Here is a 24581-nt window from a genome sequence, read left to right on the forward strand (position 1 = left end):
TTGCTCACAGATATCCCCTTTAAAAATTATTCTGGCTGGTAATTGTGGTTGTTCATTTGTTTCTTTGAGGCAGGTCTTACTACATAGCCCTAGCTAGCTTGAAACTTGCAGACCAGGTTGGCCTTAAGCTCAGAGTTCTGTCTGCCTCTGCAACTTTTCCCCAAGTCCTGAATGTTGGGGCTAAAGGAATCCACCACCACATCCGGGGTAATAATTAAATTTTCACCACTGTCCTTCCATGTACCTTGGGGATTAGATCTTCACTCAGAGAAAACATATACATGAAAAATATATGGAATATCCACCTTAATGTAGGATCCTTCTCTAACTCTCTTTCACTATCTGTATGCTTCTGGTTGCTTGGTAGAGCCTTTAAGTAGTTGGTTTTGTATTTTCACCAGATTTTTAATATTAGGATAGGTCAGCTGAAGTGAGCTTATTCTATTTTGACCAGAACTGAAGCTTTTTACTTATAACATATTTGCACATTTGCATTGGGTTTCTTAGAGACAGCACAAAATTTACTTGTTTCTTTTAACGTAACCTCAATTTTGACATTTAATTTGGATGGTTAGATAATTTTCTTTTCTTAAGCTTAAGGACAATTTTATTACGGTTTGAGAGAAAAACAAGGGAGGAAAGCTGTAACTCTCAGCAGCTTCTTGGAGTGGGAAAACGGACAGCATTTGTAACGGACTTCATTTGTAAGCAGCCATGTAGTGGCAGTGGGCGTAGCATTAGAGAAAGAGTGAGAAAACCCACAGTGTAAGAGAAAGCATGCTGAGACTTTGGAAAAATAGATAAAGAAAAAAATTTCGCTTTTATCTGTAACACACAAAAAAACCTTACTCAAGGTTTCAGAGCCACATTGTGGTACCTCCATAAGTAATCGAAGTGTGGAGAGGCTTTTGGGAAGAAAAAGTACATTATGTAATCAAGGGAATAATTATTCCTCTACTCTCCTCAGCATGTATTCAGGTGAATAAGATTTCCAGGGGCAGGTGATTCACAGGCCCAACTGGATTAACTCTTATTCCTGAAGACAATGTCACATCTCCATCCAGGGCCAGAGGCAGATTCTATGCCTTTTTACCAGGAAGAATTAGCTTTTCCCTTAATGGGCCTCAACAGAGCTCTGATATTCATCCTCAGTAGCATTTCTGTAACATGTTCTAACATGTTCTCTTGAAGAGTTAAGACCATAAAATCATTTAGGAAACAGGTAAAAGTTAAAAAAAATAGTTATAAACCTATTTCTGCCATGAAAATTCAGACATCTAATTCTAAACCTATTTACCAGAAGGGATTAGTGTCTGGACTGGAGTTTTAGTCATACCCTCATGTGTAACCTCCAAGCTTGGGTGCTAATTAAGGAGGAGACAGCAAGAAAAATAGCTCCTCTTTGGCATTCCCGGCTTCTGGCCAGGACAGAACGAAGGACATTTATGGCTTTTGGCCAAGGAAAAATGCTTTTGTGTCCCTGCCGCTATGTCTGCCTAACCTGTTCCTATTTCCTGTCTTCATCATTAACCATTTGAAGATGTAACCATAAATCTTGTTAGGGAATTTGGGCAATAGCTGGTTGTGGCATCTTCATACTGGATGGGGTCATCAATCCCTCCAATGGATCTATAGAAGGGACTTCAAAAGTGCTTTGATGACGCCACTCATATAATAAACAGGTATAGGGAGAAAAGGACATCCTTACTAGATAGAGAATGTGAGGATGAAGAAAAGGCAAGAAAGGAGTCAAGAAGTGAAATTGGAGCCCTTTGTGTAGAGGAAATGATTCCATTCCATCAGGACCAGGCACAGGAGTTTGTATAATACCTTCAAATTATAAGCCCTAGTCAGAAAACCAGGATAAATCAGAACAAAGGACATTTAAAAATGTCTGAGTCAAAGTCCATTATAATTCCTTAATAGGTTGACAAGAACATCTGACCATATCTGCTTATTGGGTTTCTCCTTGAAGAGTTTCCTCTGGCTTCTTAAGGCTGACTAAGGAGTGAGTAACCCAGGGTCTCTTTTCAGGTACTTTGATACCTATTGGAGACATAAAAAATCAAGTGATAGACCCTACAGAAGATGGCTCAACAGTTAAACTTGAGTTCAGTTCCCAACAACCACATTACTGGTTTACAGCCCACAGGAGATGTAATGCCTTCTTCTAGCCTCTTTGAGCAATGGCACAAATGGTGCCTTTAGAAACACACACACACACACAATTTAAAAAAAAAAATCAAATGAAAGCTAAATTCTTTTCTCTTTCTTCCTCCCTAGAACATACCTGAAAAATTTATTCAGTGTTCTGCAAGGGGCAGCAAACTGGACAGTAATATCAGTACTTACTATCTGCCCCTAATTTTCATTTAATCTCATTATAATAATATTTGGATTTAAATCAAACATTTTGCTATTTATATTCTATTTGTTTCATCTGCTTTTCATGACTTGTTTTTTCTTTTCTTGTCTTCTTTCAGAGTAATATATTTTTATGATTTCATTTTATCTCTACTTTTAGTTTTTCTTTTATTTATTTAGTTTTTAAATTAATACAATTTATTCATTTTGTATCCCAGCTGTAGCCCCCTCCCTCATTCTCTCACTCTCTTCCTCTTCTCCTCCCATGCCCCTCCCCCAGTTCACTGATAGGGGAGGTCCTCCTCCTCTTCCATCTGACTTTCTCTTATCAGTCTCATCAGGACAGTCTGCATTCTTTTCCTTTGTGGCCTGGTAAGGCTGCACCCCTGGGGGTGGGCGGGGGGCGCAGGGAGGGGGAAGTGATCAAAGAGCAGGCCACTGAGTTCATGTCAGACACAGTTCCGGCTTCTCTTCCTAGGGAACCCACTTGGACATTGAGCTGCCATGGGCTACATCTAAGCAAGGAATCGAGGTTTTCTCCATGCATGGTACTGGGCTGGACTTTGCAAAGAGCTCTGACACCATACTTTTTGGTTCTGTTGGTCTCCTTTTGGAGCTCCTGTCCTCTCCAGGTCTCTCTCTCTCTCTCTCTCTCTCTCTCTCTCTCTCTCTCTCTCTCTCTCTCTCTCTCTCTCTCTCTCTGTAAGATTCCCTGCACTCTGCCCAAAGTTTGACTATGAGTCTCAGCATCTGATACCCTGCAGGGTACAGTCTTTCAGAGGTCCTCTGTGGTAGGCTCCTGTCCTGTTCCCTGTTTTCGCCTGCTTCTGATGTCCATTCCATTTGCTTTCTGAGTGAAGATTGAGCAAATTCCTTAGGACCCTCCTTCTTGCTTAGCCTCTTTAGGTATACAGATTTTAGTGTGTTTATCCTATATTATATGACTAATATCCACTTGTAAGTGAGTATATACTATATGTGTCTTTCTGCCTCTGGGTTACCTCACCCAGGATGATCTTTTCTAGTTCCATCCATTTGCCTGCATATTTTATGATTTTCTTGTATTTAATTGCTGAGTAGTATTTCATTGTGTAAATGTGCCACAATTTCTGTATCTATTCCTCATCTGACAGACATCTGGGTTGTTTTGAGATTCTAGCTATTCCGAATAAAGCTGCTACAAACATGGTTGAGCAAATTTCCTTATTGTGTACTTGTGCGTACTTTGGATATATGCCTAGGAGTGGTATAGCTGGATCTTGAGGCAGCACTATTCCTAATTTTCTGAGAAAGTGCCAGATTGATTTCTAAAGTATATATATATATATATATATATATATATATATATATATATATATAAAGTGTATATATATATACATATATATATATAAAGTGTATATATATATACATATATATATAAAGTGTATATATATATACATATATATATATAAAGTGTATATATATATATACACTTTAGATCTCATGAAATTGAAAAGCTTCTGTAAAGCAAAGGACAGTGTCATCCAAACAAAATGACAGCCTACAGAGTGGGAAAGGATCTTCACCAACCCTTTATCTGACAGAGGGCTAATATCCAGAATGTATAAAGAGCTCAGTAAGTTAAAACACAACAAATCAAGTAACCCAAATTTAAAAAATTGGGCTACAGAGCTAAACAGATAATTCTCAACAGAGGAATATCGAGAATTGCGGAGATACACTTAAAAAAATGCTCAACGTCCTTAGTCATCAGGGAAATGCAAATCAAAATGACCCTGAGATTTTACCTTACACCCATCAGAATGGCTAAGATCAAAAACTCAAGTGACAACACATGCTGCAGAGGATGTGGAGAAAGAGGACACTCCTCCATTGCTGGTGGGAATGTAAACTTACCTCTACTTTTAGATCACTAGACTTACTTCTTCGTTTTTAATGGTGGCACCGATGTACATTTACCACAGTCTATTTAAAATCTTCATTCAATACCACATATAAGTCATACGTTGATATGCTTGGGATATGTGTGTGTGTGTGTGTGTGTGTGTGTGTGTGTGTGTGGTGTAGAGGATAAAAGAGGGGAGGGATACAAAATTGATAGACACTGTTAGTGACACCTTTTGGCTTTTGCTTGCTTGGTAGATTTTGTTTATCACTCATTTGCCTTGTTTTGTTTTGTTTATTTTTGAGACAGGTTTCTCTGTGTAGTGTTACCTGTCCTGGGCTTGCTTTGTCCACCAGGCTGATCTCTTCCTGCCTCTGCCTCCCTGAATACTAGGATTAAATGTGTGCACCACTGCTCACAGCTGGAAAGACAATTTCCCTGAGTTAAAGAATCTAGGTTTTCTCCACCATTGCCATCTGCCCATAGCTTGTTAAGTTTCATCAGGACTGCCTGGATCCTCTTCCTCTGTGGCCTGGGAAGGCTGCACCACCTGGGGCAAGTGATCAAAGAGCAGGCAACTGAGTTCATGATAGAGGCAGGCCCTGCTCCCCTCACTCAGAGATCCACATGGAGACTGAGCTGCCAATCCACCACATCTGAGCAGGAGGTCTAGGTCCTCTCTATGCATGGTCCTCCATTGTGCATCAGTCTCTGCAGGACCCCCTGGGCTTAGATATTTTAGTTTTTGTTGTTGTTGTTGTTCTTGTTACTGTTGTTCTCTTTATGGGTCTCTTGTCCCCTCCATGTTGCTCTATTCCCACTCTTCTCTTCCTCCATATGACTTCCTGTGCTCTGCCCAGCATTTGACCCTGAGTCTCAGCATCTGCTTTGATCCCTTCTTGGGTGAATCCTTTCAGAGGACCCTCTAGAGTAGGCTCCCATCCTGTTTCCTCTCTTCCACTGCTTCTGGTGTCTATGCTGTTTGCCATTCTGAATTAGATTTAAGCATCCTCCCTAGTGTTTAGCTTCTTCAGGTCTGTAGATGGCTATCCTATATTATATGGCTGATATCCGCTTTTAAGTGAGTGTATACCATGCCTGTCTTTCTGTTTCTGGGTTACCTCACTCAGGATGATCTCTTCTAATTCCATCTATTTGCCTGCAAATTTCATGATTTCCTTGTTTTTAATAGCTGAGTAGTATTTCATTGTGTAAATGTACCACAATTTCTGTATCCAGTCCTTGGTTGAGGGCTATCTAGGTTATTTCCAGATTCTGGCTATTCTAAATAAAGCTGCTATGAATATAATTGAGCAAATGTTCTTATTGAATGGTGGGGCATCTTTTGGGTATATGCACAGGAGTGGTATAGCGGATCTTGAGAAAGTGCTATTCCCAATTTTCTGAGAAAGCGCCAGATGGATTTCCAAAGTGGTTGTACAAGTTTACATTCCCACCAGCAGTGGAGGAGGGTTCTCTTTTCTCCACATCCTCTCCAGCATGTGTTGTTACTTGAGTTTTTGATCTTAGACATTCTGATGGGTGTAAGATGGAGGGATAGGGGGAAGAAGGAGGTAGGGTGCCACTGGGAGAGGCAAGGGAGGGGGCTTCAATTAGGATATATAATGAATAAATTGTGGAAAAAAATTAAAAATAAAAAAACTTGGTTTATAGATTTCTTTTTAATCATTTAAAAACACTGCACTCTCTTCTGAATTTCATAGTTTAATGTTATGTCTGTAATTATTTCTTAAACTTTGTTCCGCTGTGTCTTTAAATTTAGGTATCATTAACATTTTCTTTTTATTACTGGTTTTCTTTGTAATTATGTTGCTTAAGGTGTGTTGATTTATTAAGTTATCAGGATTATTATTTCAGACAACTGGCAAAATTTTGGCTTTTTTTTTCTTTAAATATATTTTTGTCTTTGTTTCCTTGTATGAGTCCAGTGCTCTATTTTATTTTTAGTTTCCTATCTTGATGTAATTTAATTTGAATCACTTTTGTTTTCTATTCTTCAGCATTGCTGATACATATAGATTATAATTTGTCATAACAGCTTTTATATCTTACTGATTAGATTTCAGTGACAGTGTGCTGATACATATAGTCATCTCTTCCTTTTGTGTGTATTTGATAAATATTCCTGTTTATGACAAATTCAATAAAATATTGTTATATTTACTACCTTATATGACATTTTATTTATTAATTTTGTCATTTATTTTTTGCAGCACTAGTATTAAACCCATGCCTTTACACTTGCTAGGCAAGTGTTCTACCACTGAGTTATATTCCTAGTTCTCTGAATGGCATATTTAAAGTAGCTGACAGATTTAAGGAGAACAAAATCATATTAATAGGGTTTATTATTTTAGTGTTTCTACTGAATTTCTAGTTCTTTTCATGTTTTCCCTTTAAATTCAAATTAACATCTCTTGCCATTTTCTTATCTTCTTGGTGCCATTATTGCCAAACTACTATATTTCCATGTATTACACATATAGTAATCCAATTATAAATGTATAGCTTCATGCAATTTAATCACATGTTCAAAAAATAAAGTAGAAAGGTATATATTTTACAGTAGTTAATAATTATGTAGTTACCTTTACAAGTCCTTTGCTCTTTGTGTAAAATCTAATTACCAACAAAAGTAACTTCCCTTCAGAATTTCTCCCACTCTTTCTCTCTCTCTCTCTCTCTCTCTTCCCTTATAGGGTCTCTCTCTCTTCCCTTATAGGGTCTCACTATGTGGCCCAGATTGGTCTAGACCTTGCCCTTAGATTGCAGTGTGTGATACAGATTTCAAGCTTCTTTAGTATTTCTTGTTAGACAGGTATGGTAGCAACATGTTTTTCTTTGTTTATCTGGATATGACTATTTCATTTTAATTTTTTGAATGATTTGTTTTTCTGAAGAGAGACCTCTTGGTTGACCTCTTTTTGTGTATTTGTTTTTCTTTAAAATGCATCCTACTGCCTTTTGTCCTTTATAGTCTCTAATGGGAAGTCACTTTAAATTTAACTGTTTCTTCTGTATATTATGGATTGGTTTTCTCTGGCCACATTCATGATTTTAAATTTTTCTTTCAACAATAGTTATGTTGTCATAAGCCTTGTTGTGGATCTTATTGTCATTATCTTACTTGACTTTTTTGTTGTTGTTGTTTTCAGGATTCTCACGTTTAAGATTTTTTTTTGTTTTGTTTTGGTTTGGTTTGGTTTCATTTTCTAAATCTGGGAATTTTCTATTCATTGTTTTTTCTAATTTTTCTTTTTCTTTCCTCTCCTTTTGGTATTCTTTCATTTATATGTTGATTTGATTAATGGAGCCCTGGATTTTTTCTGAGACTCTATTTTCTTTTTATTCACTGTTTTTTTCAGTTGCTTAATCTGCTGATCTTCTATGTTTGCTAATTCTTTATTTTGTCTATCATCTCCTGTTGAGATTCCCTTGCTCTTTATTTTAAAAATGAATTATATTATATGTATATATTCAGTAATTTTATATTAATATAACTTCTATCTATATTGAGGTTATTTGTTTAAAGAGACATTATTACAGTAGCTTTCTTTACTACTTTAACCATTGTTTCCTTTAGCTTTTTAAAAAATCTCTTATTTTTGTTTTGTTTTTTGTTGTTGTTGTTTTGTTTCAAGACAGGATTTCTCTGTGTGGAGCCCTGGTTGTCCTGGAATTGACTCTGTAGGCCAGGCTAGCTTTGAACTCACAGCCTCTGCCTCCTGAGTGCTACGATTAAAGGGATGTATCATCACTGTGCAGCTGCTTCCTTTAGCTTTTTAAAACATGTTTACATTTTCTTTACATATTTTGCTAAGTCCAATATTTGTGCCTTTTCAAAGCTAATTTTTCTTGTCCACTTTTTATTTATATATTACATGTACAGTGTTCTGCCTGCATTCCCGAAGAGGGCACCAGATTTCATTATAGATGGTTGTGACCTACCACGTGGTTGCTGGGACTTGAACTTAGGACTTCCGGAAAATCAGCCCATGCTTTTAACATCTGAGCCATCTCTCCAGACCCTTCTTATCTTTAGTTTTAATTTTTTTCTTGTCTACTGTTTTAAAAGTTTATGAGCCATACTTTATTAATTCGTGGTATATCTGATAAGACCTGCCTGGCCTTGGAATTGACCTGACTAGGTTGACAGAAAGGGGGGGAAAAAAAAAAAACAATGCAGATGTAGTAAAGCTGAGATCAGGTAGCCCTATGCTGTGATGAAGATGCATCACCAGCCAAGAAACTCAGCATGCTTATTACATACAGCAAAAAGAGGAGACAGGTTTATTATATACAATAGAACAAAGAGGTGGGTTTATTATATACAGATGGAGCAGGAGGAGAGGGTGTGGATCTAATCTTCATAGGTAATCTTGGTAGAGAAGTAGTTTCTTGCTACAGTCCTCTAGGGGGAGGAAATTGTGGTTGATACTAAAGGAGCATGGTGTTGACATCCTGATTTAACCAGGAGAAGGTCTTCCAATTTCTATGGTTTGAAGTATTTGAGTCCTTGACATGTTATCAACACACATTCACTAAGGACTTCATCTATTCCTCTAGATATCTTTTGGGGCTGGAGATGTAGCTCAGTGATAGAGTACTTGTATACTATATACAAGGCCCTTGATTCTATCCCTAGCACCAGAAAAATGAACATGGATATTTTAGATATATAATACTACTATCTATTTATTGCATACTATTACTAAAGCTCCATCTTTTAATCTAAATTTTATTTTTATTATCGGTTTGGTGACTTAAATGTATTATTAGTTGTGTGAAGTTCATTTCCTTTCATGTACAAAAATTTGACAAGTAAAATTACCTTGGAATGTCAATGATTTTAGAAGGATTGTGTTTTACTATGTCTTTCTATGATCTGTTTGTCTCTCTGATATCACATATATAGCTCTTTGCCAACAGCAATTATCAACTGTTTGTTTCTATTGTGTTTTTATAATGTTCTGGGAAATACTGATCTAATTACATTCTAGATATTTTATTTGGTAGCCTAGCCTTTCATGTTTTTGTTCTTTAGTTTACTGAAAATTTTACTGTGTAGTCCAACCTGACCTCAAACATGTGATTCTCTTGCTACAGCCTCCTGAATGCTGGGATTGCAGACATATGCTATAATTCTTTTTTGTGTCAGTGCTTTTAAGACAAATCTTTGAGGTTTTGTCTAACCCAAGGAGGCCTCTTTTAAATGTACCTTACTATGGTTTTGCATTGTGTCTAATTGATGAATAGTGTGTTGCTTTCATGTACTTGCCATTCTTTCAGTACTCACCACTAAAATCTTCAGTGTGCTCAAACCCAAACTTCCTTCTCATGCTCTTTTCTAATAAAAAAAAAATCAGTCACCTAGGGCAGAATTAAACGGAGTCCTTTCTTATGGCCTTTCTGTCCCCATGGGAAAATTTCTCTGTCATTCTTCAAAGTTGCCTGATTTTTCTCATAGTTACACTTTGTTGGTGGGAGTGCCATCTTCTGAATTCATTGGTTTTTCCTTCTTGGCATTGTAACTCTCTTTATGAGTGAGCAGAGGGGAGGGATTTTGAGACCCAAAATTTCTTTTATTTTCCAGTCAGTGGGAGGGGATGTTTATTTGGCCCTGGTGTCATGGGTACATTTGGCCCAGCTTTATTTGAACTTCTCCTTGGGGGCACAGGTTGCTGGTGTGGCTGCACTTCTTCTTGTGGTAGTTGACAGAACCATGGTGTAGGCATGTGTAGCACTTGCGGCAGATCACCTCACAGTTGCCCTTCTGGGCGAGCTGAAGGAGCGATGGTTCAATGATGTTGCTTTGCAGGCTCAGCGCCATGTACATAGTGGACTCTTTCTTGATGTTGTAGTCAGACAGGATGTGGCCATCCTCCAGCTTCTTGCCAGTGAATATCAGCCTCTTCTGGTCAGGTGGGATACCTTCCTTGTCTTGGCTCTTGGCCTTGACATTCTTGATGGTGTGTCACTGGGCTCGACCTTTCAAGAGTGATGGTCTTGCCTGTCAGGGTTTTTACAAAGATCTGCATGTTGGTGCCTGCTCCACTGCCTCGTTGAAGAGAAAAGAGTGAGACCACAAAATCTTGAACAACTGCTTTAGGCAGAGCTTCTAAAGTGGTAGATCAGTAAAAGAAGGACATATCAGACCTTGTACCCATGCCTACCTGGATTACATTTTCTGAAACTCAGGGTTGGGCTAAGTATGAACTTTCAGCATTCTACCCTGTGTCACATATCACCAGGTTTCTAGATACAGAAAACTGGAGTGAGAGTAGGCCTATGTTCCTGTTTTTAATTGTCTAGGGTAGGTTTTTGTCACAGTAAATTGGGGAAGTAGGATGAAATCCTGGAGATAATAGTGTCTTAAGTGCCACATATTGATATTGTATGAATATTTTAGTCATTTTAAAGAAATGAGTTTTTTCACTTTAATCAAAATTCCAACGAAAATTGAAAAAGTATCTTAATTTTTACTGAAAATAAAATGTATTTATTTCAATTTCATATGAAAAGTTATAAAAAATTAAAAAGAAAGTTATATATGATACAAAAATGTTCTTGGACTGATTTCATGGCACTGTTCTATATGTGTGTGTGTGTTTGTTTGTGTGTCTGTTTTATATGCATGTGTGTGTGGTTATACTGGTCATGTACATGGAAGCAAGGGAAGGATGTTAGATTTCTTTCACTTTTATCCTTTATGTTGTTTAGTTTTTTGTCAACTTGACACAGCTATTACCTGGGAAGAGAGAAATTCAGTTGAAAAAGAAATTCCTCCATCAGATTGTCTGTGGGCATGTCTGTGGGCCATTTTTTTTTAAATTAATGATTGATGTGGGAGTGCGCCTCCCCTGTAGGTGGTGCCATCCTTGGGTGGATGGTTTTGAGTGGTATCAGAAAGCAAGCTGAACTATCTGTGGAGAGAAAACCAGTAAGCAGCACCTCCATGGCCTATTTACATTCTTGCCCCCAGGTTCCTACCCTGCTTGTGTTTCTGTCCTGCTTGAGTTCTTGGCCTGACTTCCCTTACTGTTAGACTGTAAGCTGCAAGCTAAAACAAACCCTTCCCTTAAAAGTAGCCCCTGACTTGGAAGGAGCCTACTGGTGTTAATAACGGGAATGGAAAGCAAATGACGATAGTCTTTACCTTATTTTTTTGAGGTAGAATCTCTTAGTTAACTTGAAGCTTCCATTTGGTTATGCTGGCTAACTAGTGAACTTCCAGGAGCTGTCTGTCTTCTATTTCTCAGCACTGGGATTACAGGTACACATGGCCATGTGTACTGAAGATTGGTACTTGGGTCCTCTTGTTTAATCTTTATTTATTTATTTATTTATTTATTTATTTATTTATTTATTTAATTCTTTACTAATTACACTTTATTCTATTTGTATCCTCCCTGTGGTTCCCTCTTTCCTCCAGTCCCAATCTCTCCCTTCCTCCACCCTCTGCATGCATGACCCTCCCCAAGTCCACTGATTGGGGAGGACTTCCTTCCTTCTGATCCTAGTCAATTAAGTCTCATCAGGAGTGGCTGCGTTGTCTTCTTCTGTGGCCTGGTAATGCTGCTTCCCCCTCAGGGGGAGGTGATTAAAGAGCAGGCCAATCAGTTCATGTCAGAGACAGTCCCTGTTCCTATTACACTGGAACCCACTTGGATACTGAGCTGCCATGGGCTATATCTGTTCAGGGGTTCTAGGTTATCTCCATGCATGGTCCTTGGTTGGAGTATGAATCTCTGGAAAGACCCCTGTGCTCAGATATTTTGCTTCCGTCGCTCTGCTTGTGGAGTTCCTGTCCTCTCCAGATCTTACTGTTTCCCACTTTTTTATCTTGTTTATGCTTATTCTTACTAACTTTGCCATTTTCCTGGCCCCTGAATTTATGTTGCTTTTAATGATTATTGCTTTTTTTTTTTCACTAACTGTGGTTGTTTCCCTGGGTTGAGAGTGTCCAGTGATGATGTATGATAGTATCCTTTACAGTATTTCTTCTTTCTTTCTTTCTTTCTTTGTTTCTTTCTTTCTTTGTTTCTTTCTTTCTTTGTTTCTTTCTTTCTTTGTTTCTTTCTTTCTTTCTTTCTTTCTTTCTTTCTTTCTTTCTTTCTTTCTTTCTTTCTTTCTTTCTTTCTTTCTTTCTTTCTCTTTCTTTTTTCCCTGTCAGTCCTTTTTCTCAGTTTTGGGTAGCTCCTGATCAGGCATACAACAGACTGAATGATCATAGAGAATCCTAGCCCCAACACATCACTGGAGTTTTTGTTCTTATCCTGTAGGTCTTTCATTCACAATTTTAAAACATATTGACCAATCAGAACGCCAGCTTCTTTCTTCAATTCCACTGCAACCATTGGTTTTCTATTTGAGTTCCTTATTGCCTGTGGCTTGAAAACTGCTTTCATGCCATAAACTGAAACAATAATTTGCCTTGCCTTTTCCTAGGAATTACAGTTTTGTACAGCTTGTCTAATGTCTGAAAGAAATGTTTTCTAGAGTTTTAGTTGTTTTAGGATGGAAGATAAATCTGATCCCTCTTACTACACTTAGATAGAAATAAGATTCTTTTTTTTTTTTTATTTTTTTTATTTTTCAATGCAGTTTATTCAGGAACATTGAACAATCCTCGGACCCCGGGGAAAGCCAGCCCACAGCTTAAATAGCCTCTGGGTAGCCAACCCAGGCATGCCACGGGGGCAATGCAGATAGGTCCACATACATGGAAGCAAGCCAGATCCTCGGCCTTAGCCAAATGTGGAGTTGTTCGTGACAGAGAGCACTCACCATCGGGAAGGTGGGAGGCGGAAACCAGCTCCATCTTTAAGGCATAGCATTCCGCAGCTCTCTACAGTTCCCCCTTTTTGTTTTAGACGCAACAGGCAAGAGTAGAGGTCTGATCTCTGATATTAGAAATAAATTGGGACTTTGTACAGATGTTCATTTAGGTGTCATCCACCCAAAGAGCATCAGACCCGTCCGATACCTTTTTCTCAGAGGCGGGACCTGGGGCATCAACCCGCATGCAATCAGACATGCTCTTCTCTGGGTCCAAAGTGGCTGACCCTGAGTGCAGTGCTTAGCCTCGCATCCTGAGTGTATCATTTTAGCTTTTTATGGTAGCCAACCATGCTTGGGGAGAATGTCCTGCTTCAATGGCTGTAAAGGCCTGAATGATCATGGCTGCATCACACTGTTGTGAGACTCTAATCTTGCATATATACCACAGGCAAACCAAGGAGACCAACACCAGTAGGCCTGCTAACACTCCCATGCCCGCCCATTCCTTCAGATGATTCATGGCTGCAGCAATCCATGTTGATAATCCTCTGGCTAGTCCTGCGTCCACTCCGGTAGAATTTACTGTGACAATGGCCACTCTCAGCTGCTCCATCGTAGTATCGAATTCTCTAGTCCAATTACCTAAAATATAGCTCGACAATTGTTTAGACAGATTTGCAGCGCAGGAAAAATTCTCATGTTGTATGCTAGTGACACAAAGTCCAGCATACTTTCATTGACAGCCAGGTTGAGCGATTTGCCATAGGGTATCAATTTGCTCCTGCAAGAGGTCAATCCTCTGATTGAACACCATCAAGCTTCCTTTTAGTTGAGCATTAATTCCTTTATGTACAACTAAGGCATGAGCTACATTGGCTAAATGATTATTCAGGGTTTGAGCAGTCTGCCCAGTATGACTCATGGCTAATGCCCTGGTGGTAGCTCCAACAGCCGTCAATGAGATGGTAGTAACAATGGTGGCTGTAGTTCCAAGATCCCTTTTCTGTCTGAAGAGAGTCATAGCGTGAGGGGCATCAATGGGCATAGGCACCCAGTGAGGCATGCGAGTAACCAGGGCATACCTAACTTTACTAGCATTCCAGCATTGGGCAAAAAAGCAAATATCATTACCACAATTACTTGGCTCTATCTGGCTACTAATGAATAAAAATGGGGGATATAGACAAACAGGTGTGGGCTTATAGGAAATATTATGAGAAGCCTTAACCCCTTGTTGGAACATCCTGCGTCAGTTCTAGAACTAGCAGTGGTGGTGTCCGAGGTCTGAGTAGGTTCAGGAGACCATTGCCCCCAGGGGCGAGACGTGCTCCATGCCAATTGACTAACTCCATGTTTTCCTCCAATTTTGAAAGTCATTTAAGGTTCTTAAATTACTTTTTTCCCTTTTTTCTTAAATTTTTCATCAATTACACTTTATTCATTCTGCATCCCCCCATAAGCCCCTCCCTCCTCCCATCCCAATCCCACCCTCCCTCCTCCCTCTGCTTGCATGCCACTCCCCAAGTCCACTAATAGGGGAGGTTCTCCTCTCCTTTCTGATCTTAGTCTGTCAGTTCACATCAAAAGTGGCTGCATTGTCTTCTACTGTGGCCTGGTAAGGCTGCTCCCCCCCCCCCCAGAGGGAGGTGATCAAAGAGCAGGCCAATCAGATTATGTCAGAGGCAGTCCCTCTTCACATTACTATGTAACCCAATTGGACTCTGAACTGCCCTGGGCTACATCTGTGCAGGGGTTCTAGGTTATCTCCATGAATAGTCCTTGGTTGGAGTATGAGTCTCTGGGAAGTTCCCTATGTTCAAATTTTCTTGTTCTGTTGCTCTGCTTGTGGAGACCCTGTCCTCTCCAGCTCTTACTATTTCCAAGTTCTTACCTAAAATTCCGTTCACTCTGCCCAACAGTTGCCCATCAGGCTCAGCATCTGCTTTGATAGTCTGAAGGGCAGAGGCTTTCAGAGGCCCTCTGTGGTAGGTTCCTAGGTTGTTTCCTGTTTTCTTCTTCTTCTGATGTCCATCCTCTTTGCCTTTCTGGATGGGGTTTGGACGTTTTAGTTAGGGTCCTCTCTCTTGCTTAGTTTCTTTAGATGCACAGGTTTTAGTGGGTTTGTCCTATGTTGTATGTCTATATGAGTGAGTATATACCATGTGTGTCTTTTTGCTTCTGAGACAACTCACTCAGGATGATCCTTTCCAGATCCCACCATTTACCTGCAAATTTCATGATTTCCTTATTTTTCATTGCTGAGTAATATTCCATTGTGTAGATGTACCACAATTTCTGCATCCATTCTTCAGTTGAGGGGCATCTGGGTTGTTTCCAGCTTCTGGCTATTACAAATAAAGCTGCTACAAACATGGTTGAGCAAATGTCCTTTTTGTGTACTTGAGCCTCTTTTGGATATATGCCCAGTAGTGGTATGGCTGGATCTTGAGGAAGCGCTATTCCTAGTTGTCTGAGAAAGCGCCAGATTGATTTCCAGAGTGGTTGTACAAGTTTACATTCCCACCAGCAGTGGAGAAGGGTTCCCCTTTCTCCACAACCTCTCCAGCATGTGTTGTCACTTGAGTTTTTGATTTTGGCCATTCTCATGGGTGTAAGGTGAAATCTCAGGGTTGTTTTGATTTGCATTTCCCTAATGGCTAATGAGGTTGAGCATTTCTTTAAGTGCTTCTCTGCCATTCGGTATTCCTCTACAGAGAATTCTCTGTTTAGCTCTGTTCCCCATTTTTTAAGTGGATTACTTGGTTTGCTGCTTTTCAGCTTCTTTAGTTCTTTATATATACTGGAAATGAGTCCTCTGTCAGATAAAGGGTTGGTGAAGATTCTTTCCCAATCTGTAGGTGGTCGCTTTGTTTTGATGACGGTGTCCTTTGCTTTACAGAAGCTTTTCAATTTCATGAGGTCCCATTTATTGGTTGTTGCTCTTAGAGCCTGTGCTGTCGGTGTTCTGTTCAGGAAGTTTCCCCCTGTACCAATGAGTTCTAGGGTATTTCCCACTTTTTTTTCAAGCCGATTTAATGTGTCTGGTTTTATGTTGAGGTCTTTGATCCACTTGGACTTCAGTTTTGTGCAGGGTGACAAGTATGGATCTATTTTCATTTTTCTACATGTAGACATCCAGTTAGACCAGCACCATTTGTTGAAGATGCTATCTTTTTTCCATTGTATGGTTTTGGCATCTTTGTCAAAGATCAGGTGTCCATAAGTGTGTGGGTTTATTTCTGGGTCCTCTGTTCGGTTCCATTGATCCACCATTCTGTTTCTATGCCAGTACCATGCAGTTTTTAAAACTGTTGCTCTATAGTACAACTTAAGATCAGGGATGGAGATACCTCCAGAAGATCTTTTATTGTAGAGGATTGTTTTAGCAATTCTGGGTTTCTTGTTATTCCATATGAAGTTGAGAATTTTCCTTTCCAGGTCTGTAAAGAATTGTGTTGGTAATTTGATGGGCATTGCATTGAATCTGTAGATTGCTTTTGGTAAGATGGCCATTTTTACTATGTTAATCCTACCAAGCCATGAGCATGGGAGATCTTTCCATCTTCTCATATCTTCTTCTAATTCTTTCTTCAGAGATTTGAAATTTTTTTCATACAAGTCTTTGACTTCCTTGGTTAGGGTTACTCCGAGGTACCTTATGTCATTTGTGGCTATTGTGAAGGGTGTTGTTTCCTTAATTTCTTTCTCAGCCCTTTTGTCTTTTGTATACAGGAGGGCTACTGATTTTTTTGAGTTAATTTTGTATCCTGCCACTTTGCTGAAGGTGTTTATCAGCTGTAGGAGTTCCCTGGTAGAGTTTTTGGGGTCACTCACGTATACTATCATATCATCTGCAAATAGTGATAATTTGACTTCTTCCTTTCCAATTTGTATCCCCTTGATCTCCTTCAACTGTCTTATTGCTCTAGCAAGGACTTCCAACACTATGTTGAAGAGATATGGAGAGAGTGGGCAGCCTTGTCTTGTCCCTGATTTCAGTGGGATTGCTTTAAGTTTCTCTCCATTCAGTTTGATGTTGGCTATAGGCTTACTGTATATCGCCTTTACTATGTTTAGATATGTGCCTTGTATCCCTGATCTCTCCAGTACTTTGAACATGAATGGATGTTGGATTTTGTCAAAGGCTTTTTCAGCATCTAGGGAGATTATCATGTGGTTTTTTTCTTTCAGTTTGTTAATATGGTGGATCACATTGATGGATTTCCGTATATTGAACCACCCCTGCATACCTGGGATGAAGCCTACTTGGTCATAGTGGATAATATCTTTGATGTGTTCTTGGATTCGGTTTGCAAGTATTTTATTAAGTATTTTTGCATCAATGTTCATAAGGGAGATTGGCCGGAAATTCTCTTTCTTTGTTGAGTCTTTGTGAGGTTTAGGTACCAAGGTGACTGTGGCTTCATAGAATGAATTTGGTAATATTCCTTCTGTTTCTATTTTGTGGAATAGTTTGAAGAGAATTGGTGTTAGCTCTTCTTTGAAGGTCTGGTAGAATTCTGCGCTGAAGCCATCTGGTCCTGGGCTTTTTTTGGATGGGAGACTTTCGATGACCGCTTCTATTTCTTTGGGGGATATAGGTCTATTTAGTTGATTTACCTGGTCCTGGTTCAGCTTTGGTAAGTCAAATCGATCAAGAAAATTGTCCATTTCATTTAGATTTTCAAATTTTGTGGCATATAGACTTTTGAAGTAAGTCCTAATGATTGTTTGGATTTCCTCAGTGTCTGTAGTTATATCCCCCTTTTCATTTCTGATTTTGTTGATTTGGGTGGTGTCTCTCTGCCTTTTAGTTAGCCTGGCTAAGGGTTTGTCGATCTTGTTGATTTTCTCAAAGAACCAGCTCTTGGTTTCATTGATTCTTTGAATTGTTTTATTTGTTTCCAATTGATTGATTTCAGCCCTGAGTTTGATTATTTCCAGCCGTCTACTCCTTCTTGGTGTGTCTGCTTCTTCTTTTTCTAGGGTTTTAAGTGAGCCATTAGGGTGCTTGAATGAGCTGTCTCGAATTTCTTTTTGAAGGCACTTAGTGCTATGAACTTTCCTCTTAGCACTGCTTTCATTGTGTCCCACAAGTTCGGGTATGTTGTGTCTTCATTTTCATTGATTTCTAGAAAGACTTTAATTTCTTTCTTTATTTCTTCCCTGACCCAGCTGTCATTTAGTAACAAGTTGTTCAGTTTCCATGTGTGTGTAGGCTTTTTGTTATTTCTGTTATTGTTGAGGTCCAGCTTTATTCCATGGTGATCAGACAAGATACATGGGATTATTTCAATCTTCTTGTATTTGTTGAGGCTTGCTTTGTGACCCACTATGTGGTCTATTTTGGAGAAGGTTCCATGAGGTGCTGAGAAGAAGGTAAATTCTTTTGTGTTTGGGTGTAAAGTTCTGTAAATGTCTGTTAGGTCCATTTGATTCATGACCTCTGTCAGAGACATTGCTTCTTTGTTTAATTTCTGTTTGGTTGACCTGTCCTTTGTTGAGAGTGGGGTGTTGAAGTCTCCCACTATTAAGGTGTGTGGATCTATATGTGCTTTAAATTTTATCAATGTTTCTTTCACAAATGTGGGTGCCCTTGTATTTGGGGCATATATATTCAGGATTGTGATGTCTTCCTGGTGGAATTTTCCCTTGATGAGTATGAAGTGTCCTTCCCCATCTCTTTTGATTAATTTTGGTTGAAAGTCTATTTTATCAGATATTAGAATGGCTACTCCTGCTTGCTTCTTGGGTCCGTTTGCTTGGAAAGTTGTCTTCCAACCCTTTACCCTCAGGTAATGTCTATCTTTGTGTCTTAGGTGTGTTTCTTGTATGCAACAGATTGCTGGGTTTTGTTTACGTATCCATTCTGTTAATCTGTGTCTTTTTATTGGAGAGTTGAGTCCATTGATGTTGAGAGAGATTAATGACCAGTGGCTGTTAGATCTCTTGATTTTGATGTTGGCTGTGGTCATCAGGTTGTGTGCTTGGTTGCTTTTTGTTTTACTGAAGTGAGGTTATTTATTTCCTGTGTTTTCTTGAATGTAGCTAGCTTTCTTGGGTTGTATTTTCCCTTCCAGTGTCTTCTGTAATGCTGAATTTGTTTGTAGGTATTGTTGAAATTTGTTTTTGTCATTGAATATCTTGTTTTCTCCATCTATGAGGACTGAGAGTTTTGCTGGGTATAGTAGCCTGGGCTGACATCTGTGTTCTCTTAGGGTCTGCATGATATCTGTCCAGGCCCTTCTGGCTTTCATAGTCTCTGTTGAAAAGTCAGGTGTGATTCTAATGGGTTTGCCATTATATGTTACTTGGCCTTTTTCCCTTGCAGCTTTTAGTATTTTTTCTTTGTTCTGTATACTTACTGTTTTGATTATTATGTGGCGGGAGGATTTTCTTTTCTGGTCAAATTTGCTGGGTGTTCTGTAGGCCTCATGTATTCTAATTGGCCTCTCCTTTAGCTTGGGGAAATTTTCTTCAATGATTTTGTTGAAAATATTTTCTGGGCCTTGGAGAAGGGAGTCTTCTTTTTCCTCTATACCTATTATTCTTAGGTTTTGTCTTTTCATATTGTCTTGCATTTCTTGGACGGTCTGTGTCAGGAATTTTTCAGATTTAACATTTTCTTTGACAGATACATCGATTTCTTCCATTGTATCTTCTACACCTGAGATTCTTTCTTCCATCTCTTGTAGTCTGTTGGTTATGCTTACCTCTGTAGTTCCTGTTTTCTTCCCTAGATTCTTCCTTTCCATTATTTCTTCCATTTGTGTTTTCTTTAATTTTTCCAATTCTATCTTCAGGTCTTGAGTTGTTTTGTTTACTTCCTTCACCTGTCTGATTGTACTTTCCTGTTTTTCTTTTAGTTCCTTCAACTCTGTTTCTTTTATTTCATTCAGTGTTTTAAGCATTTCCTTTCTAAAGGCCATAAACTGTTTGGCTGCAGCTTCCTCTATTTCTTTACGGATGGCAATATTCTGTTTGAGTTTATCTTCCTCTATGTCTTTACGAATCTTATTTGTTTCCTCTGTTATCATCTTCATGAGCATACTTGTTAGGTCATCTTCTTGGATTTCAGTTATGGTGGGGTGTCCAGGGCTACTTGCCCCTGGGTAACTGGGTTCTGGAGATGCCATATTGCTCTGTCTTTTGTTGCTTGAGCTTTTACGCTGGCCTCTACCCATTGTGTTATCTTAGGAATTTGGGGTTATTTTCTGGTGGTTCCTGGGGATCCTGTGGTGGAGAGAATCCCCTTTGCAGAAAGCTGGATTTTCCTGAAGGATGTCTTCTCAGCTTTTTGGGTATAGTCCCTGGATGGCTGGTGTTTTTTCAGGAGTTGCTCACCTCAGGGATATAGACCTGAGTGGTAACTGTGGTCTTTGTTAGTCGAGAGGGTTCTCCTCTCACCCAGGGAAGTCCTGAGGGCAGCTGCCCTGTTTCTGGGTTTCTTGTTGCAAATTTAATGATCAGCTGCTGTGACCCAGTTGGACATCAGGCGCGCCTCAACTGTTTGTGCTTGTGTCTGGAGCACAGCTGAGTGCTGGCGCCTCGGCCCCACTAGACTACTAGACTTTTTCTAGGGAAGGATTGGGTGATTTAGATCAGTACAGTTTCCTTCCTTCCCCTTGGATTCTCTGGAGACACGGACTCCTAGTGTCTTTTTTTGCCCTGGTGCACAGTGCTCAGTGTCCGCCAGCTGGCTGGCCACAGAAATTTGCCTGTGCCTGGAGCACAGCTGTGTGATGGCGGCTCAGTCTCTGCCAGCTGTCTGGTGCGCAGAAACTGCCTGTGTCTGCCTTTGTGGCTTTTGGGAGTCTGAGTGGCTCCCTAAGCTGGGTAATTTTCCGGGGACCTTTTCAGGTTGGGGGTGAGCTGAGTGCTCTGAGATCAGACCCGCCGTTTCTATCTCTGGCGGCGAATCAGGCGCGCAGGCAGGCAGGGCTCTGTGCCGGAACCTGGGTCCCCGGCTCTGGCTCTGGGCTGGGTCCTGGGGTGCCCGTGGAACCCGCCCGAGTCTTTTCCAGGGGATGTCTGGGTGACCTAAGGCCGGTCCCAATCGTTTCCTGTACCCTGGGGTTATCTCTCGACTGAAAATTCCAGTCTCTGATAGTGTGGTGCCCAAGGTTCAGTCTGGGACCGTGACCAGAGACACTGGCTTGTGGCTCTGGGCTGGGGCTGGGGCTGGCGGCCGGCAGCCAAGCGTCTGGCGGAACCGGGATCTCTTCCGCGGTTTAGCCGGGTGAGTTAAAAGCTGATTGAATCTCCCACCGTGGGGTATCCTCTCACCTGGGAAACACAATGACTGTGTTTTATGGCCGAGAGTTCTGATTGCTGTTCACTGTGCTGATCCTGCTGTGCTGCTGCTCAGAATGAGAGTCCTCCCGGCGCCGCCATCTTGCCCCTCAGAAATAAGATTCTTAGGCCAAAGTTTTTCTCCTTATATTTTTCTTGAATTACAGTTGAGACTTTTATTTTGAATTCTATCTGTCCAGTAAGGCAGTCACTCCATTTTTCTGTGCCTCATCATTGTCTTCTGTGAAATAGGTAAGAATATTAGCATTGTAGTCTTAAGATGACGAAATGAACAAATGTATGTCAACTGTTTACCAAAGGTTATACTTAAGCTGAAATAAGTTTTAAATTCTCCTACTACCAACACTTTCACCACATATCATTAGGGAAAATTGTCTGAGACATCATCTATGAAATGTGTGCACAATAATCTGGATCATAATCTAGCAGTTACTTCTAAATATTGAACATTGTATAACCATTGGCTTTTGTATGCATGAACACTTAAGTGTTTGTATATATAGACAAACCTTAGGATGGTAGACTTTGAGAGCTGAAAGGATTACATATATTGATTTGCTTTGCACATGAACATATTTTTGCCCATGGCATTGAGTATATAGGTGAAAATTCTATAACATGCTTCTTCTTTTTTTTAATCTCTGTGATGCATTCTTTGTATTATTCCATGACACTAATTAGATTTTTTTTGGTACCTAATACCTTCTTAACCACCACCCAAGTAAAAATGGTGTTAGCAATTCTATATCACTGTCTGGTTTTAAAAGTTGAGAACCAGGCATAGTGATGCATGCTCTTAATTCTAGCACTTGGGAGGCTGAGGCAAGTAGCACAAGTTCAAGGCCATGCTGGACTATAAAGTGAGACCTTATCCTTAAATAATTTAAGATAAAACTAAAGATAATTGACCACATGTTGTTTTAGAGTAGTTTAATCCAAGTAGGTAGAATTGTCCAATACCCAAGCATTAGCAGAATATCCATGGTATGTTTCTCGTTATAAAGATCTAGAAATAGTTAAGGTACCTACTTTTAGAAATGTGTTGCATTTCCATCTGGTCTAACTCAATGAAATGAAACTGTATGCGATGTGAGATGGAGATTCCAGATTTAGAGACTATTATATAATGTTTTCAGAATCTTCATTTGGTATTATAAGAGGAACGTATTTACTTATTGTGACACAGGTGATATAGTATAAGTAATTTCTGATGAAAAAAAAAAGTGGATTTGGGGGTTCCAAGATGGCGGGACTGAGAGGACACTGTCTGATGAACTGGACAACAGTAACTGCAGAGCAACCAACAGACTGAAATCTGGGCCCTAAAACACCAGCATTTGTCTTTCCCAGGTGAGAGGAAACCCCACTGTGTGGGAAGCAATTGGCTTTGTTCTCTTGTCACCCAGCTAAACCCTGGAAGAGTTTCTGGGTCCCAGCAGGTACTGAGTCGCCATCCCAGAGCCACACACCTGTGTGCTATGATCACCATCCCAGAATGAACTGTGGGTCCCACAAAACCAGAGACTGGGTTTTCCAGTGAAAGCAAAAACAAGGACAAAAACAAAAAACAAACAAACACCGTGAAGGAAGAAATCGAGACTGACCAACCTTAGGTCACCCAGAAAATCCTGGGCTCGGGCAGGCACTCAGCCACCAGCCCAGAGACCCACCTGTGTGTTCAACTCACTATCCCAGACAGAACTGTGGGCCACAAAGCACCCGTAACTGGCTTTCCCTGTTGGGAGGAAACCCCACAGTGAAGGAAACATCAGGCCCAACCTCAGTACATCCAGCCGAATTCCCCATACCCCCAGAAAAGTTCTCAGGAAAAGTTCTCAGGTCCCTACAGCCACTCAGTTGCCAGTATGGAGTGACCAGCCTGCACCTGCTTGCTCTACTCACTATTCTAGACTGAACTGTGGACCCAAAAACTCATACTGGGTCTCCCTGTTGGGAGGAAGCCCCACAGTGGGGAAACATTAAGTCCAACCTCAGAACACCCAGCTAATCCCTGGAAAAGTCCCTGGAATCCCACTGGCTCCAGGCTCCCACCTCCTGCTACATGCATGAGTGTTGCTCTCACCTGCCACTGATTACCTCTTGGGTACTGAGGCACAGAGCTCCAACCTCAGACCTACAGAAGCCTGGGGTCAATGGATTAGCCCCCAGATACTGCTCCAAGGTGCAACCTGTCTCCCTAGCTAAAATGACCAAACTGCAGGCCTCCCTGGTTCTTCAGGAGGGCTGCACCCAGGAAAAACAGTATAAGAGCAGCAGCAACTCACTATATTCAGAGCAAGAACCCAGTGGTAAGGCACCAGTCTCCAGGACTTCTCCTGGTGAGAGGAGAGCCCCCCCCGACTACCAACAACCCCAGTTACCACACAGATCCATATACCTGAGGTGAGCTGTGGCAATTCCTGAGAAGCACCAGCCATTTGGTGACCATACCCAAAAAGCAGAGGATACCTCCTTCAGGAACTGGAGGATTTTCCTGCCAAGAGGATTCTCCCCACCCCAGGATTCCAGCAGGCACCAGAAACTAACAGCCAACAGCTGAGACAGCCAGATGGGTAGAGGCCAACGTAAAAGCACAATCAACAATAAGCCAAAGCATTATGGTGTCTCCAGAACCCAGTTGTCCAGGGGCAAGTAGCCCTGGACACCCAATCATAAGTGAAATTCAAGAAGATGACTTTGTATCTATGCTTATGAAGAAGATAATGGAGGAAACAAATAAAATGCATAAACAAATAGAGGAAGATAAAGTCAAAAGATTAGGGCCATCCTTAAAGAAATAGAGGAAGATAAAGTCCATCTGTATAAAAAAAAAAATACAGGAAGACGAAGCCAAACAGTTTGTGGCCTTCAGAGAGGAAATAATTAAATCACTGAAAGAAATAAAACAGGAATGTTGAAACAATCAGGTGAAGGAAGTGAAGGAAAAGCAGGGAAATACAGTCAGACAGGTGAAGGAAATAACAAAACATTTCAAGATCTGGAGATAGAATTGGTAAAATTAAAGAAAACACAAACAGAGGAAATCATGGAGAGGAAGAACTTAGGGAAGAAAATAGGAACTACAGAGGTAAGCATAACCAACAGACTACAACAGATGGAAGAAAGAATCTCAGGTGTGGAAGATACAGTGGAAGAAATTGATGTATCTGTCAAAGAAGATGTTAATTCTAAAGAATTTCTAACAAAAACTATCCAA

The 24581-nt window shown here is 40.2% G+C and overlaps 2 protein-coding genes across 8 annotated transcripts in view; one reads left to right on the top strand and one right to left on the bottom strand.

Annotated features, from left to right (window-relative positions):
• Positions 1–24581, top strand: part of Eda (ectodysplasin A) — a 433691-nt gene that overhangs the window by 121512 nt on the left and 287598 nt on the right. The window lies entirely within an intron of this gene.
• LOC110543957 (ubiquitin-like) lies at positions 9897–10308 on the bottom strand. The gene is given in 3 exon segments (XM_021630127.1): positions 9897–10241; positions 10244–10258; positions 10261–10308. Coding segments are annotated over 3 exon segments (408 nt in total).

The sequence above is a fragment of the Meriones unguiculatus genome, chromosome X (assembly GCF_030254825.1).
Source record: "Meriones unguiculatus strain TT.TT164.6M chromosome X, Bangor_MerUng_6.1, whole genome shotgun sequence".
In the NCBI taxonomy this organism is placed as follows: domain Eukaryota; kingdom Metazoa; phylum Chordata; class Mammalia; order Rodentia; family Muridae; genus Meriones; species Meriones unguiculatus.